Raw genomic sequence first — 19288 nt, 5'->3', positions numbered from 1 at the left:
GGGCTCCCTCCGGTGGTTATAAGTGGTAATGTTGTGAGTTCTGCTCTTGGGCTCCCTCCGGTGGTTATAAGTGGTACTGCTGCTCCTTTGGATTTCAGTAGTCATCAGGTGCTTCCACTTATTACCAATTCTGACTGGGCTATTTAGTCTGGCTAGATCCTTTAGTTAGTGCCAGTTGTCCATTGTTTCTTGGTGGATTCACATCTCTCCTGGATTCTCCTGCTATTCTGTCCAAATCATCAAAGATAAGTCCTGGCTTTGTTTTTGCAGTCCACATACTGTGGACTTTATTGTTCAGTGCATTTCTATGTTTTTTTGTCCAGCTTTGTCAGTGTGGATTTATTCAGTCAAGCTGGAAGCTCTGGAGAAGCAGATTTACCCTCCATGCCTTTAATTAGGTGTGGAGATTTTGTATTCTCTGTGGTGGATATTTTCTAGTATTTTAATACTGACCGCATAGTACTCTGTCCTATCCTTTCTATTTAGCTAGAAGTGGCTGCTTTGCTAAATCCTGGTTTCATTCTGCGTATGTTATTTCCCTCTCCTCTCACAGTCAATATTTGTGGGGGGCTGTCTATCCTTTGGGGATTTTCTCTGAGGCAAGATAGCTTTCCTGTTTCTATCTTTAGGGGTATCTAGTCCTCCGGCTGTGTCGAGGTGTCTAGGCCGTGTTAGGTATATCCCACGGCTACTTCTAGTTGTTGTGTTAAGTTCAGGGTCTGCGGTCAGTACAGGTACCACCTCCTCCAGAGCACGTCTCATGCTGCTCCTAAGCCACCAGATCATAACAGTCGTGTCCGCCATTTCCGACCGCGCATGCGTGGCCAAAACTCCGCCCCCTCCTCCCAGGACATTACAATGGGGCATCGGATGCGTTGTAAAACTGCATCCGCTGCCACCGTTGTGTTTTTTTTTCACAGTATGCGTCGGTACGTCGGCACGTCGCATTGCGTCGTACGACGCTAGTGTGAAAGTAGCCTTACTGGCAGGATCTGGGTGCATTACAATACTCAAGGCAAATTGATCTTCTCCAGGAATAGTGATCATATGCAGCATATTTATCTGTATGTAAAGAAATAGAGGAGTGGACCTGTAGACAGGTCCATTGGAGACTCAATCTGCTGCTACTTACTGTTTCCTGCTCATCTACTTCTCTTTCCATCTTCTTTTCCTTTGCACTCTCTTTGACCTCCTCTGCTTGGTTATATTTTGTGTTCTAAAAATGAATGACATTAATTATATCTACACTCCTCAACATTGAAATTGCAGCACAAAGAAAGGAAAACGGTGGAATTATGGAAATCACAGGATGGATAGGCATGTTAATGATAGGCAAGTGATGAAAAAATGGAAACTAAATTTTCAAAACAAATTGATATATTGAGTGCAGAAATCTTTGCACTTACAGCCTCAGCTACTATCAACGAGGTTAATAGTGGTCATCAGAGGAAGGTTTTGCTATGTTGTATGAACATGAGCACACAAATCATCAAGATCCACTGCTGGCAGTACCCTATACAATTGTTGACCAATTATATCCCAGATGTGATAATGGGAAATAAGTCTGGAGATGCTGCAGCTGTCATTCTCCAGGTAATGACTCATTGTCTTTTGTTAGAGATCTACATGAAAAAGCATTTGACCAATTTTTTTATGGACCATTTATGTAATTGAACAAATTAATCATGTCCCCCACCTTAGACATCTTGTCTCATGACTAATTGTGTTTATTTTAATCTATCCAAATAGCTAAGCTCATCCATGTACCTTATCAGTTTTCTGACTCCTCTTTATACCTTTCCTAACTCCAGGGCCTCCTTTCTATGAACTGGTGCCCAGAACTAAACTGCATATTCCAGATGCGACAGCCTGAACGCTTTGTAGAGTAATAGTATTACGTTCCTGTCCAGTGAGTCCATCCGGTACCTATTTTAGTACGTGACAATATCCTGTTGCCTTTAGAAGTTGCTTATTGACATTCTATGTTGTTACTTAGTCTGTAATCTACAAGAGCACCCAGATCCTTCCCTACAAGTGACTCTCCTAGTCTTACTCCCCGTAGAACATATAGTGCTCATGTGCATAATTTTACAATTTTCCATTCCCAACCTCATCTGCCAAGTCGATGCCTAAACACTTAGTTTCTCCCAAGTCAGGTTCTAACTTACGAAGATCCTCCATAGACTACATTATATAGTTTAGTGTCATCTGCAAAAATAAAAACACCACTATGAATCCCATTTTATATATCAATAATAAATAAATTGAACAAAATTGGACCAGCACTTAACCTTGTGGTCACCACTTATAACTGGAGACCATCAAGAGTAGAAGTCTATTTGAGTCACATCTAATACAATTCCAGGCTGAATTTCAGTGATTGTGAGTGACACAATCCAATTTTGCCATATTTGCACAACCTTTCTGAAACCTAGATACAAATACACCCCTGCTACCATCCAATGTTGATAAAAAGAGTACCAGAATCCCAAAATTCCTAACAGATTCTTCAAATGTAGGCAGTCACAGAATCCAAACGATCTCTTTAATTTATTTAGGGTAATTGAGATTCTCACCATTGTTGAAATTTCACAATATGGCCTTTCTTCCAAAGGTAACTCTTCTGGAAATTAAATTAAAGCAGAAATTTAGTTATGTAAGAAAAAAATCCTGAAACAGAAACAAAAACAATCTGTAATATTTAAGTAAAAGGCTGAAATTTCAGCATCAGTTCTTTATGACTCTTTTCCCACCCAAAAACATTTCACTTTAATTTTCAACTGCATTGTTCAGATTACGGGAGACATTAAAGGTGGAAAATGTTCTGAAATTGTTTTTCTGAGTAGGATTTTTTTTTTTTTACATGACAAAAACTTTAGATTTTAACAGGGGTGTGAAAACTTTTTCTATCCACTGCATAGACTGTGAAATACGCCTGTATGAGCCCAGGAAACACATCCTGGTCATAAAGGCGATTTTACAATCTGCTCCACATTGCATATACTGATGGACATTTGAGACCTCGTTGTACCGGGGTATGATTATATTTTGTTTTTAAATAAGTTTTTGGAGCTTATTCACACTGTGCTTTTATGAGGATAAACAGGCTCTGCTCAAAAATCCACATAACAATCTGCTTTATTGGAAAAGTCTATAGTGCTGGGATTTTTTTTTTAGGAAAATCGACATGTCTATCCTTGAAGTGTTTCTGCTCAATTAAAGCAAAAACATACCCCTACACAAAAATAGCAACAAATAAAATAAAAACATAATAAGAATGTGTTCACACTGAGTTTTTCTGCTGAGTATTTAGAGCAGGAACTATAAAAAAACCTAAAGTTTTTATCTGAGAGTTAGAGTTCGTGCTGTCTTTTTCCACTGTTTGGAAACATTGATTATTAAGCAGTAGATGACTCAATGCCCTCTCGTTTACTCTGATGTTTAGTAATCTTGAAGAATATTTAGCTAGTGTTTTCTTTTTGTTGTTTTCTGTTTTTTTTTTAGGTTTCTGCTTCTAGTGTTTTTAGGGTTTGTTTTGAACTTCATTAAGCTACTAAACAAAATGATGGTTTTCTTTGTGGCAGGAAATGTTTTAGAAATGCTCAAAAATCACCAGGACATCTTGTGGCATCTGAAGAGTTTCAAACATTCTTCAAAGCCCAATCATATGTAATATATACAGTGGGTGAAATAAGTATTGAACACGTCACCAATTTTTTCAGTAAATATATTTCTAAAGGTATTATTAACATAAAATTCTCACCAAATGTTGATAACAACCCATTCAATCCACACAGGCACAGAAATCATCCATGGCTGTCAATAAATTATGTGTAATAATGAAAAATGACACAGGGAAATAGTTTGGAACACATGAAGGAAGAGAGGAGCAAAAAGCCATGGAAAGTCCTGACACCAGCTGAAATCTCTCAGCAATTAGAAATCAATTCTGCCACTTAGCGACTAATAATTTCAACTGATGGCTTTAAAATGGTGTCTCACTACCAAGTGCCACAAAAGAAACATCTCATGATGGGTAAAACCAGTGAACCAAGACCTTCCCAACCTTAGTTTTGCAAAACATACTGATGACATAGGTTACAGAAAAATTTCTAAACTACTGAAGGTTCCAGTGATCATTGTTGGGGCCATAATCTGGAAGTAGAAAGAACATCTTTTCACCATAAACCGGCCACGGCCAGGTGCTCACTGCAAGATTTCAGACAGAGGAGTGAAAAGAATTATCAGAAGAGTTGTCCAAGAGTGGATGACCACCTGTGGAGAGCTACAGAGAGACCTGGAATCAGCAGGTACAATTGTTTCAAAGAAAACAATGAGTAATGCACTCAACCTCCATGGCCTGTCAACATGCAAGACTCCATTACTGAACAAAAACTATGTTCAAGGACATTTATGATTTGCTCAACAACATTTAGACAAGCCTGTGAAATACTGGTAGAATATACAGGGTGGGTCATTTATATGGATCCACCTGAATAAAATGGGAATGGTTGGTGACATCAACTTCCTGTTTGTGGCACATTAGTATATGGGAGGGGGAAAACTTTTCAAAATGGGCGGTGACAATTGTGGCCATATTGAAGTCGGCCATTTTGGATCCAACTTTATTTTTGCAATAGGAAGAGGGTGATGTGACACAAACTTATTGAGAATTTCACAAGAAAAACAATGGTGTGATTGGTTTTAACATAACTTTATTATTTCATGAGTTATTTACAAGTTTACAACCACTTATAAAATGTGTTCAAAGTGCTGCCCATTGTGTTGAATTGTGAATGCAACCCTCCTCTCCCACTCTTGACACAGTGATAACAACACCGCAGAAGAAATTCTAGCACAGGGTTCCAGTATCCGTTGCTTCAAATGCTGCACATCTCGTATCTTCATAGCATAGACAATTGCCTTCAGATGACCCCAAAGATAAAAGTCTAAGGGGGTCAGATCAGGGGACCTTGGTAGCTATTCAGCTGGCCCATGATGACCAATCTACTTTCCAGGAAACTGTTCATGTAGGAATGCTTGGATCTGACACCCATAATGCTGTGGTGCACCATCTTGGGTGTCAGGTTCGAGCATTCCTACATGTACAGTTTCCTGGAAAATGGATTGGTCATCATGGGCCAGCTGAATAGCCACCAAGGTCCCCTGATCTGACCCCCTTAGACTTTTATCTTTGGGGTCATCTGAAGGCAATTGTCTATGCTGTGAATATACGAGATGTGCAGCATCTGAAATAATGGATACTGGAAGCCTGTGCTAGCATTTCTTCTGTGGTGTTGCTATCAATATGTGAAGAGTGGGAGAAGAGGGTTGCATTGACAATCCAACATAATGGCAGCACTTTGAACACATTTTATAAGTGGTCATAAACTTGTAAATAACTCATGAAAGAATAAAGTTACATTAAAACCAAGCACACCATTATTTTTCTTGTGAAATTCTCAATAAGTTTGATGTGTCACATGACCCTCTTCCCATTGGAAAAAATAAAGTTGGATCCAAAATGGCCGACTTCAAAATGGCCGCCATGGTCACCACCTTTCCTGAAAAGTTTTCCCCCTCCCATATACTAATGTGCCACAAACAGGAACTTGATATCACCAACCATTCCCATTTTATTTAGGTGTATCCATATAAATGTTTTATTGTTTTATTGTTTAAATAATGAATCTACCTTTTATCCCTGGATGGCTGTGCTGAAATTTTTCCCTGTCTATTTTGTCTATTCTCCTGTGATCACCAGTGGAATCGACACCCTCAGCAGTGCCGGGTATTGATGCGTGAGTTTCTCGCATCACACTTGCAAGTGTGACCCCGGCCATAAACTTACAATGCGGTAAGCTCCTTCATCCCTCTCAATTTTTGATGGTAGTGGTTCCTTAAGTAATTGTCGTGAGCATGAATATTTATATATATATATTGCAGCTATTGTTCTACAACAACACTCTGACCTAAGTGTATGTATTTTCTAGTACAGTCATTGTTCTGGGACAGGTTATCTACTAGTGAAACAATATGAAAAGCAAAACATTGTTATGAATTTTAGAAATGAATGTGTTTATTCTTTTTATGTTTTTTTTTGGAGGATGACATTTTCTGCCTAACACAACCTTAGAGAGTTTCTGTTCCGAAAACTTGGCAAAATAAACCTCAGGGTGGACACACCTAAGGCTATTTGCAAAAGGCGTAGTTTAGACTCCAGCGCTGCTGCCGAGTTTTGCCAGGCAAAGCCACTTCAAGAAAACACAATCCTTCGTTGGCTTTCTCAGAAGTTTTGCCATCGATCTTGTGGTGGCTCTCACTCTACACTGAGAGGTATGAAGAATGGAAGCCGCCCAAAGAACGAGCATGTCATGTTTACTGCATCTTATGGGGTACCTTTGCGATGCTTTGTCAGGCAGATTCTGCACGAAATCTGCCTGAAAATACGAAGTGTTCACAATTAGAAAACTGGGAAGCGTTTCCATAAATCTATAATTGAAAACTAGAACTTTGCCTATAGAAACATCCTATTGTTTGAGAACACATTATCAATCGTTATCTCTACGAAGTATTTCAAACAGTTTAAGAGAATTTGATTTTATTTCACATTTTTAATAAAAAAAGTAATCTTCAAAAGGTAATGGTCATACGTGTCACATTTATAATTACCCTCTTCTGCATTATCCATGGTCTTCGGTTGCCTAGGTATATGAAAAAAAATTGAAAAATTAAATGTGCGAGCAGGTCAATTTCTTCTTGTTCATTTCCATATACAGGAGTGATCCGGCCACAGAAGTGGTCATTCTCTCGAGAGAATTGGATTGATTATGCTTATGACACTGAGTGTCAGTTAGTGTGGCCCAGTTTTCTTGGATGAGAAGTTGGAGAACAAAATTTCTCTATCTTCTCCATTCTCTGAGTCCGCGGAAATCGGACTGCACACAGATGTTATCCGAGTGAAGTCTCATGATTTCCACACACCCATAGACTTGAATAGCCAAGTGCGATCTGATTTACGCAGCAATTTTTTTTCTCATGCTGAAACGGTATGAGATAAAAGCGTAAATCTGCAGTTCCCCATGGTATAACACTGGGATAAAACATCAGACAGCACTGATCCGATGTATACGCCAGTGTGAACGAGCCCTTATTTGCATTGTGCTTTTGTGCTGTGAATTGATATAGGGAGAAATAAACTGATATCTATAAATGCCGTATTATTGAGATGAACAGCACTGGCAGAAACACTGGTTAGGAAAGGGTTAACGAGGACATATCATCATCACATCAAAAGTGTCTAGTTGTTATTATTTTTTATCCCTGTTGCTACATTGCCTATTAAAAAATGTTTGCTTTTTTTTTTTTAAATCGTTTCAGACGCATCAGACTTTTTTAATGCAAATTTTTAATGTCTTTAGCAAGGGGGCGGTGCTTAGTGGTAATTATGCAGAAAAACAACTCCTTGGTAAATAGCATAAAAATTAGTACAACGGATTTAGAAAGTAAAATAGAAATTCTCAGGAGAACAGTAGCAATAAAATAACAACAACTGTACACGTTTGACAGGTCCTCTTCAAGAACTAATTAAGGGACTGTAGCAATTCCTAGAAGACAGCCCCTGGGCGGGGTCAGTGAGGAGGAGTGAGTTGGAGGTTATGTGTGGGGACAGTGAGCTCTGTGAGATCATGAATTAATCTTAATGAAAAGTGACAGATTTGATTGAAAAGTCACAGCAAGGGGAGATGAAAACTACTGGTGCCACAGTATTAAAACAAAGAACAAAAAGGGAGCTGGTTCAGCCGTGAGAAGAGACAAGAGTTGGACAGATAACAGTTTGGGTTAGTGGGGACCCTGAGACAGCAAAGAGAAACAAGGACAATTTAGTCAATTCGTAGAAATTTTGGTGACAAAACATCGGGTTATCAAGCTGGATCACTTAGATCAAACTGCATTCCTCGAGGGCCGCCAACAGGTCATGTTTTCAGGTTTTCCTTAGCATTCCACAAGGTGCTGGAATCATTCTGTGCAGGTGATTAAATTATCACCTGTGCAATACAAGGAAATCCTGAAAACATGACCTGTTGGTGGCCCTCGAGGAATGCAGTTTGACACCTCTGACTTAGATACTGTACTGAAGCTGGGCCATGGAAAGCAAAGAAATTATAAGAAGACTGAATGGACCAAGTGTACGGTGTATTAAAAATGTAATGGTTCCCTCAAGTGTTACACTACCACTGAAAACCACAAAGCTTGAAGATCTGGTCTTTTTGTCTTATTTTGCTTTATTATTGTATTGTTAACATTGTTACCTATGACTTGTGTTTGAAACTGTTAAACTGTAAAGCGCTGCGGAATATGTTGGCGCTATATAAATAAAGATTATTATTATTATTATTATTATTATTATCTGGTAACGGCAGTAAATGTATTCACTGTGTTGTTCCTGGTGGCATCTGAAATGTTAATCAACTTCTATAATCAGGAAATATTTATTGCTATAATCTTGGGTCTCCTTGTTCCTAAGGTAAATGAGGGGTCCCAAGTTTTATGTCAGTTGGAAGAATTCAGCCACCAAGGAAATAACCTGTTTCCACTGTTTTTTGGGGTCACTGATGTGATCCTTGGCCATTGCAACCCTTAGAACCAGGTATTTTTATTTTTTAGAAGATGTGTTATTATAGGGTTTTGCCGCCCACTACACAGGTAACCCCTTCTTAGAAAACACAGGAAATCCTCAATGTAAAATAAAAACACATTATACTCACCTCCCATGCTGGCCCCATTCCAGCGATGTGTGCACATGGTCTCTCGAGCCTCCCATGACAATGTTATACCATGTGAGTCCTGCAGTCAATCAGTGGCTGTTATTGAGCTGCTCGGCCCTCATTTTCTCTGAGCAAACCTCGGACGTCAACGCTGATTGGCTGCAGGGATCATGTGACATAACAATTTTATGTAATACCCTGGGAGACTTGAGAGAAGGGAAGGTGTAGAGCAGAGAAAGTCATGAGAACTAGGAGTAGGACCTGTTATGGCGTTGTATAAGCTTTGCCGGGCTCTCAGCTTAATTATGTTTTAACAGACACTTGGCAGCAGCACATGGTAGATGGTAGCACAACTTTAAAGGAAACCGGTCACCTTACGAAAAGCTACTTACCTACAGATATAAGTTAAATGTGTAGGTTAATGGCATAACAATGCTTCCTGGCTGTCTGAAAGTGCGGGTACCAGGAGAATTGAACTAGCTTTCTCCTGGGAGACACCAGCTTTCAGTCACAGAGGCGTGTACAGAATATAGTGACCAATTACAGCACAGCCCCCTATACATTGAGAAGGGGCTTGAACTATTTCCCAGCATTGGGTGATTGACAGCACATTGTGCAAAGATTGCATTGCCAGCTGTCAATGAATATGCCGGAGTGTGCTTACAGCCGCTGGTCACACTATAATGAGTGATGGCTTTGGCCACGTCATGCATGACCCCATGACTGAAAACCGTTGGCTCCTGGGAGGAAATAAATTAATTTTCTCCCGATAAAGGCACTCTCAGTAAGGAGGCCGGGCAGCATCGTAGTGCTGTGTACCTGCAGATTACTCATATATTCCTATTTCCAAGGTGACATGTTGCCTTTAATGAAGACTATTTAGAAATTTTCATAACTTTACATTTAAGAAGCAAATAAGCAATGAAATAATATGTGCAAAGTTGTGCATAACCCTAAGATAGGAGCAATAATATATGATTATTTGTGCTTTTATTTCAGTGAATAAAATGATGTGGCCAATGCCCTTGTGCCGAAGGGAACAATCTGCACTAGATATTTATTGCTTAGGATGGGATCGTGATACTTACACATTTTTCTTTTTACAAATGACTCCTAAAAAATATAAGCAGAATTAGCCAATAGAATAGATTTCTACATCTAGTTTTGTATTCTGTCTGGCACTGAAAGTAAATACAGAGTAAAGTAAATGAACCCAACAGCAAAAAGAGGGTTCTTGGCAAGGGCAGAACAAACCATACACTGTTGTTTCATGTTCCGGTTTTATCCTCGGGAAATCAAACTCCTCTACAGTCTTAACAAAACTGTTTTTGGGGGGATTTTTGCAAATGCAAAGAGAAAAAAAAAAACCTCATTCCACCTTCTGTTATTATAGGCGTGGTCTGGTAAAGTGGGGCCAAATAGACGAGTATGGGTCTCATCTACTGACTCAGTAGAGTGCAAGACAAAATGAGGATTTGGTGCATGAGAAGAAAAATAAAGCTGGAAGACCCGTGAAAACATCAACTGAAACCCTAACGCTCAACACAACTCTCTTGAAAAAGACTCTATACTATAAACATTAAGATGGAAGGCTGTCCTGGAACTGAGTACATAATTCTCCTACCTTTGGTTTTCAAGATAATCAATATCACACACAGAATCAACAGGACCGCCATAGAGATGGAAATAATGATCACTAGTTGGTAGTCACCAAGGCCATTCTCAGTTTCTGTAGAAGAATGAATAACAAAAATGATTGATTGTACATGAATCATGGAGGCCACCTCATAAAATATCTATAATGTACAATATGTATACACAAAGATTATTTTTGTGATGAGCTTCTCTATAATGCTTATAGAAAGCTTTAAAGGGTTTCTCCACTGAAGTCATTAACCACACAATAATTGACAAATGAGCAACTTTGGCTCAAGCATGTCCACTCATCGATACTGGCATGTACATACTGTCCTATAGTATTGTCACATTAATCACCCACAAATAGGGTACCAAGGAGATTGGAAGGGCACATGTGCAGATGTGAGGTGGAATGCCAGGAGCCCATTAGATGAGTATTTGTTTTTTTCTTTAAAACCACAATGAGGTCACTGTTAAAAATGTAGTGAGCAAGACAGTTAGTGGCAGGAGACACTACTTTTCATTCACCAAGGTCAAACACTGAGTGATTACAGCTCTAGTCATGCATTGTTGCCTAAAGCTCTTTTTACTTGAAGTGCCCTACTACAAAAGATAAAGTATTGTGTGTGGGAAGACTGCTCGATTCAGTCTTCTGGTCTTCAATAAAATGATGCCAGAGTCGGCGCATGTTCGGATCAAGATCTGCTCGCATTTTATTGAAGACCTGAAAAGCAGATGTGAAATCTCACACTGCTCACACACTGCCCACCCAATGATGGAAGCAGCTCGAAATCTCAGAATGAAGACAGGTTACTAAATAATGACCTGTAGAAACACAAGAGGCAGGCAGAGGGGCCAGAGCTGAAGAAGATTCAACTACTCCAACAGCCTTGATGCACAGAAATAAAATGTAAAACTATGACAAAAAATACCTCTGATCGGATTCTTTCAACAAAGGTATCAATTTAATCAGTGTAATAGCGCCATTATGGCCATATCTTTGTGTTATATTGAGAAATCCTCAAGACAGGTTCCCCTTAAGAGTGAGAGACTATTGATTTCAGAAAATAGACTGTGTGAGGGCTGAAGAATTCCAGAAAAGCTACAGCAGAGCATGTCTACCAAGAGATGGAAGTGTGCTGCTCTGATTGAGTCTCCCAGTAAGAAGGAGACGTTTCCGAGAAGAGTGCCAGCAAGCGAACTGTTGTAAATGCAAAACTTCCTGCCTTGGTTCAAGTTACTTCCTCTTGTGAGATCGTGTAGGACCACTATGTTTCCGTTTGGGACACAATGTAACCATCAAGCTCATTGCCTTCTGTGAGTAAAGATGTTTTTGAACTCTCTCCAGTGCATATGTTCCTTCTGCCAATTCAGTCTTTCCTACTAGTGTTGGCCTACTTTATATTATTTAGTGTGTAGGTCAAAGCTGGAAAGTAATTTACCAAAGGAGTATCAGTTTATTTTATATTCCATTTTTTATGTTTATTGCTCTTTCAGCTGTTTAATTTGATGTCATTACAGTATTTAATTCTGTTCAAGGTAAAATTAAGTACATAAATGTTTATAGGCATTGTTTTTTACCTTTCACAATTAGCCTGGTTCCTTCTCCATGCTGAATTATTTTTTGGTATTCACTATTTCCGGTGCACAGTTTGAGCATCACAAAGCAGTAATACATGGAATCGTCTGACGTCTGAAGCCCCCGTATGTGGAGATCCGCTGCTCCCTTCATTTCTACTCTGTCTTTATAACTGGAATGAACCATTTCTTTGTAGGGGTGGTAGACATAAGGGCCACTTTTATTGCCCGCTCTCCAGTAAATATTAACCCAGAGGACATCATTTTCTTGGTATTGGCTGTGAGAGCAGGTGAGCGTTATAGAGTCTCCTTCGCGACCTGTGATATTATGTGGCTGCATTACAGTAAATGGCGCAGAGGACCGAGAACCTAGAAAAACACAATGAATAAAAATATTCCAATTTTAAAAAGTGATTCATTAGACTATGAAGACATACTACAGACTCTCAGGGTTCATACTCTACACGTTAATCCACATATACTTATTTACCAATTTGATTAAGAATTATTGATCAATCTTTGCAAAGTTCTGAATCTTTGTAATATTTGCCATTTTCTTATCCTGCTTCTTTTTCTCCCAAACCCCATGTCGTAAGGCCTGTATGAGCTCAATCATCCAACTTAGGGCCACTGACTTGAAATTAAGGTTTCTCAGATATCTGCATTCCTGTCCCCCTCTTAAAAGATTAGATTAGTTAGTTACTCTTTTGAAGTTGGCCATTTTGGATCCAACTTTATTTTTTCCAATGGGAAGAGGGTCATGTGACACATAAAACTTATTGAGAATTTCACAAGGAAAACAATGGTGTGCTTGGTTTTGCCATAACTTTATTATTTCATGAGTTATTTACAAGTTTCGCTTTGTTTGCAGCCATTGACATGTTGCAGAGGTTAACACATGAGGAGTGGATAGAAATTGTGTTGATGTCTGGTGAACGCAGTACCCGGGTCATTGCAGCAGATTTCAATGCAAGACGCCTTACTCAAGAAAACTGTCACCATTCCCATGTTATTTAGGTGTATCCATATAAATGGCCCACCCAAAAAAGTTTGCCTCATCACTGAACATAATATTCTGTGTAAACTGAGGGTCCTGTTCCAATTTCTGTTTTGCCCATTCTGCAAATTCAGCACACCGACTGAGTCATCCTGGTTGAGATGCTGCAGCAGCAGCTGGATTTTGTAAGGGGGCCATTTGTGAGTAGCTAATATCCGCCGAAGGGATGTTCGACTGATGCCAGATCGGCGCACTGAATTTGCAGAATGGGCAAAACAAAAATTGGAACAGGACCCTCAGTTCACACAGAATATTATGTTCAGTGATGAGGCAAACTTTTTTGGGTGGGCCATTTATATGGATACACCTAAATAACATGGGAATGGTGACAGTTTTCTTGCGTAGGGTGTGTAGCATTGAAATCTGCTGCAATGACCCAGGTACTGTGTTCACCAGAGATCAACACAATTTCTATCTGCTCCTCATGTGCTAAGCTCTGCGACAAGTCAATGGCTGTAAACAAAGAGAAACTTGTAAATAACTCATGAAAGAATAAAGTTACGTTAAACCAAGCACGCCATTGTTTTATTTTTCTTGTGAAATTCTCAATAAGTTCGATGTGTCACATGACCTTCTTCCCATTGGAGAAAATAAAGCTGGATCCAAAATGGCCGACTTCAAAATGGCCGCCATGGTCACCACCCATCTTGAAACGTTTTCTCCCTCCCATATACTAATGTGCCACAAATAGGAAGTTGATGTCACCAAACATTCCCATTTTATGTAGGTGCATTAATATACATGGCCCACCCTGTACAAGAGTTGGGGTCCATTGCGATTGCATGCACTTTGCTGTGGTGGGAAGGCTTTTATGCTTTTTTGAAAAAATAGCGTTAACTAAGACCCCCATGTTACTTCCATGTACTATTACTATTTACTTACTGTAGGGTATTTTCTCATTTTGTCTTTATCCTAGGTTCTTTCTGTTAATGGTCACATTATGAATGTGCACCTACACATTACACATATACCAACATGTGTTCCGGCTCATTTCTTTGTTTTTAGATTAGTTTTTTTGTACTTTGTACATACAGGTCCATGGCTCTCTCTTTTTGGGCACTGCATTTAGTCTATATAGTTTTACATGGACAGGTGCAAAACACAGAGGACTGGTTCTTACTCTGCCCCATCTACTTTGATGTGGATACATAATGAGGTAAACTACAAGAGTTAGTGTCCATCCTGGTTGAGTACACCTTGTCGTGTGGGATGACTTTTACACTCTTTTGACCAAACTAGGGTTAATTAAATCCCCAATGTTATTTACATGTATTATTTACTTATTTACTTTTTGCAGTATATATGATCATCTTGTTTTTATCATCTTTAAATATACCGTATTTTCCGGCATGTAAGATGACTTTTTAACCCCTGAAAATCTTCTCAAAAGTCGGGGGTCATCTTATATGCCGGGTTTTGTCTTATAGGGTGGGTGCAGAGCAATCTGTGGTCGCCGTATATGGTGGGGGGAGCAGTCCCGATGACTAGGTGAAGGGCGCCTCACCGGGAAGGTGTAAGTGAAGCAAGCATGACTCAGGCCTAGGAAACTTGCTGATCATGCCCAGTGCATGATGAGCAAATTTCTCTGTCAGTGCAGTGCTGACAGTTTATACTGCATGGGGATGCAGCTACATCCCTATGCTGTAGAAGCGATCATCCTGCGAAAAAATATTGTATCTCTAAATAAATATTTGAATGAAAAAAACAAAACAATGAAAGTACACATATTTGGTATCACTGCGTCCGCAACATCCCGATCTATAACATTTTCCCCTTATGTAAACGCCATAAAAAAATTAAAAAGAAGGCAAAAAACAATGCTTTATCATACCACCGAACAAAAAGTGGAATAAAACGCGATAAAAAAGACGGATATAAATAAACATGGTACAGCTGAAAGCGTCATCTTGTCCTGCAAAAAACACACCCTGATACAGTTCCATCAGCGGAAAAATAAAAAAGTTCTAACTCTCAGAATAAAGTGATTAAAAAATAATTACTTTTTCTATAAAATGGTTTTTATTGTATAAAAGTGCCAAAGCATGAAAAAGATATAAATGAGGTATCGCTGTATTCATACTGACCTGAAGAATAAAACTGCTTTATCACACAGGGAACGGCATAACCCCCCCAAAAGAAATTCCTGAATTGCTGGTTTCTGTTCATTCTGCCTCCCAAAAATTGGAATAGAAAGCGATTAAAAAATGTCATGCCTGAAAATGATACCAATTAAAATATCAACTCATCCCGCAAAAAAAACCAGACCCTCACATGACTCTGTGGGCCAAAATATGGAAAAATTATAGGTCTCAAAATGTGGTGATGCAAAAACCATTTTTTGCAATAAAATGCATCCTTTAGGGTGTGACAGCAGCCAAACATAAAAACCTGATATAAATCTGGTATTGCTGTAATTGCACGGACCAAAGAATAAAGTCACCTAATCACTTGTACCTCACAAGGAACGGCATTAAAAATAAATAAAACCAATTCTTCACATGCTGATGATTTTTTCATTCTACCTCCCAAAGATTGCAGTAAGGATTGGCTCACATTTATCCTGCACTCTGTGCTCAGCGCTTACTCCGGGGTTTCCGTGTAAATCTCTGAAATATGTGAATCGGACGTAACCCCACAGAAGATTCCCTATAATGAGGCAGATGGAGGCACTGTGGACACCGTCTGACCTGCGATCCCGTGGTGTACGTCTTTTTAGGATTGCATAAAAGTGCCGTCGGCCACAGTTTTGTGCACTTCTGAAACGAAGGACATTGTTGAACAGAAGCCAGATGGAGTCCAGAGTAGCTCTGCTGCCTCATTATTATAGATGGATCTCTTAGGGGTTTCATCTTAATCAAGTCATTCAGAGATTTAGATAGAAACCACAAAGTAAGTGGTCATCAGAGAGCACCGGATAAATGTGATCCCAAACGTTATGTAAAATGTTCCCAATAAAAGCTTCAACTCAATCCACAGAAAAGCAAGTCCCCACTCAGGTCTGTCATCTGTTCACGGAAATATAGGGTGCTTCCTTGTTTCTAGTAGCACAAAGGCTCTGGAAAAGCGAAATGGCTCCTCACCCACCAAAAGAAATTCAGCAAATTCTGTGCTCCCAAATCCAAATGCCCTCACTCCTTTCTGAGCCCCATAGTGTATCTAAACCACATATTGCGTCCACATTTGGCATTTCTGAAGAAATGAGAGCCCACCTAACTTATGCGTCCATGCCTCCAGAAGCATGGGTTGGGCAAAATGTACTGGTGACTGCAATGTACTGGTCACTACAACGGCAGTTTGCAATTTTCACTCGGTAACATTCATTGCTGCTTGTTTCTGGAGAATACCCATGGAGTCAAAATCGTCTCGACACTTATAGATAAATTCGCCAAGAGGGAAAGTTTCCCAAATGGGGTCACTTGAGGGGGTTTCTGCTCTTCTAGCAATTAGGGGCTCTGTATATGGAAAATCTATGCTCCATGAGACAAATAGTGCTCTGTTCCTCCTGAGTCTCTCTGTATGGATAAGTAGTACTGTACAGCCACATATGGGGTATTGCCATGTTTAGTAGAAATTGTGGGACATGTTTTGGTGCCATTTTTTACCCACTTCTTGTGTGAAAAAGTAAAATCTGGGGCTAAAACTAAATTTTGGTGGTAAAAATGTAATTATTTTGTATTCACTGCCCAATGTCATAAAATTCTGTGACACACCTATGGTGTCAATATAATCACTGCACACCTAGATAAATTCATTAAGAGGTGTAGTTTGTAAAATGAGGTCACTTATGGGGGTTCTGATGTTCTGGCTCCTCAGGGGCTCTCCCAGTGGATCATGGCATCTGCAAACCATAACAGTATAATCTGGTGCTCCTTGCATACTTAGCTTTGCACTGTGCCTGAAAAATATTTCCTGATTACATGTAGGATATTGGCACACTCAGGAAAAAGTGGACCTCAGTTTGTTGAAAAAAAAATCTCCTATTAGCCCTTAGAAAAATTAAAAACTTGAGGCTAAAACAACATTTTAGTCGTAAAAATGTAATTTATATTTTCTTCACCGCTCAGTAGTATAAAGCTCTGTGGAGGCACATGTGGTGTCAATATGATCCCTGCACCCTTAGGCCGGCCTCACACTAGCGAGTTTTACGGACGTATGAGTGCCGAAAATACGTCCGTAAAAAACGCATTACACACGGCCCAATTATTATCTATGGGGCTGCTCCTATCAGCCGTATATTACGCATCCGTAATATACGGTCTTGTACGGCCGTAGAAAATCGCAGCATGCTGCGTTTGTCACCGTATTGCGCAAAAAATAATCGCCAATGAAAGTCTATGGGGGCGAGAAAAATACGGATTCCACACGGACCAGCAGTGTGACTTGCGAGAAATACGCAGCGGTGTTAGTGAAAAGCCGGTAATTCAATTGCCGGCTTTTCATTTCTCCTTCCCAAACCCGACAGGATATGAGACATGGTTTACATACAGTAAACCATCTCATATCCCCTTTTTTTTTTGCATATTCCACACTACTAATGTTAGTAGTGTGTATGTGCAAAATTTGGGTGCTGTAGCTGCTAAAATAAATGGTTAAATGGCGGGAAAAATTGGTGTGGGCTCCCGCGCAATTTTCTCCGCCAGAGTGGTAAAGCCAGTGACTGAGGGCAGATATTAATAGCCTAGAGAGGGTCCATGATTATTGCCCCCCCCTGGCTACAAACATCTGCCCCCAGCCACCCCAGAAAAGGCACATCTGGAAGATGCGCCTATTCTGGCACTTGGCCACTCTCTTCCCACTCCCATGTAGCGGTGGGATATGGGGTAATGAAGGGTTAATGTCACCTTGCTATTGTAAGGTGACATTAAGCCAGATTAATAATGGAGAGGCGTCAATTCTGACACCTATCCATTATTAATCCAATTGTATGAAAGGGTTAAAAAACACACACACACATGATTAAAAAGTATTTTAATGAAATAAACACACAAGTTGTTTTAATATTTTATTGCTCTCGCAATCCATCTGAAGACCCTCGCTTGGCAAAATAATAAACCAACAATATACATACCCTCTGATGAACTGTCAGGTCCCACAAGGTAAATCCATCTGAAGGGGTTAAAATATTTTACAGGCAGGAGCCCTGCTAATGCAGCTGTGCTCGTGCCTGTAAACCCCGGGGACTGAAGGAAATGTAGGTCAATGACCTATAGTTACCTTCAGTCGCGGTGATGTGCCCCCTGCTGGTTGTCCTCATATGACCTCAAGCGTGGGAAAAAGTTCCCAGGCTGCAGTTCATGAGGACAGCCAGCAGGGGCGCATCACCGTGACTGAAGGTAACTATAGGTCATTGACCTACATTTCCTTCAGTCCCCGGGGTTTACAGGCACGAGCACAGCTGCATTAGCAGGGCTCCTGCCTGTAAAATATTTTAACCCCTTCAGATGGATTTACCTCGTGGGACCTGACAGTTCATCAGAGGGTATGTATATTGTTGGTTTATTATTTTGCCAAGCGAGGGTCTTCAGATGGATTGCGAGAGCAATAAAATATTAAAACAACCTGTGTGTTTATTTCATTAAAATACTTTTTAATCATGTGTGTGTGTTTTTTTAACCCTTTCATACAATTGGATTAATAATGGATAGGTGTCATAATTGACGCCTCTCCATTATTAATCTGGCTTAATGTCACCTTACAATAGCAAGGTGACATTAACCCTTCATTACCCCATATCCCACCGCTACACGGGAGTGGGAAGAGAGTGGCCAAGTGCCAGAATAGGCGCATCTTCCAGATGTGCCTTTTCTGGGGTGGCTGGGGGCAGATGTTTGTAGCCAGGGGGGGCCAATAACCATGGACCCTCTCCTGGCTATTAATATCTGCCCTCAGTCACTGGCTTTACTACTCTGGCGGAGAAAATTGCGCGGGAGCCCACCCCAATTTTTTCCACCATTTAACCCTTTATTTTAGCAGCTACAGCACCCAAATTTTGCACATACACACTACTAACATTAGTAGTGTGGAATATGCAAAAAAAAAGGGATATGAGATGATTTACTGTATGTAAACCATGTCTCATATCCTGTCGGGTTTGGGAAGGAGAAATGAAAAGCCGGCAATTGAATTAGCGGCTTTTCACATATCTCGCGCTGAATTAAATATAAATACAGAATATATATATATGTGTCTCAATGACATATATATATATATATATACTGTATATATTTTTCAACGACCATTTGAGCAC

The 19288-nt window shown here is 39.9% G+C and overlaps 1 protein-coding gene across 1 annotated transcript in view; it reads right to left on the bottom strand.

Moving 5' to 3' along the window:
- Positions 1–19288, bottom strand: part of PILRA (paired immunoglobin like type 2 receptor alpha) — a 201247-nt gene that overhangs the window by 9553 nt on the left and 172406 nt on the right. Inside the window, exons 4-9 of the mRNA XM_077261660.1 lie at positions 11988–12353; positions 10393–10497; positions 9857–9881; positions 6673–6704; positions 2577–2623; positions 1133–1216 (exon numbers count right to left, since the gene is read on the bottom strand). Of these exons, the coding sequence (XP_077117775.1) occupies positions 1133–1216; positions 2577–2623; positions 6673–6704; positions 9857–9881; positions 10393–10497; positions 11988–12353 (659 nt within the window). The remainder of the gene's footprint in view (positions 1–1132; positions 1217–2576; positions 2624–6672; positions 6705–9856; positions 9882–10392; positions 10498–11987; positions 12354–19288) is intronic.

Source organism: Ranitomeya variabilis, chromosome 5, assembly GCF_051348905.1.
Source record: "Ranitomeya variabilis isolate aRanVar5 chromosome 5, aRanVar5.hap1, whole genome shotgun sequence".
NCBI lineage: Eukaryota > Metazoa > Chordata > Amphibia > Anura > Dendrobatidae > Ranitomeya > Ranitomeya variabilis.
This window is presented reverse-complemented; position numbering and strand designations above follow the sequence as displayed.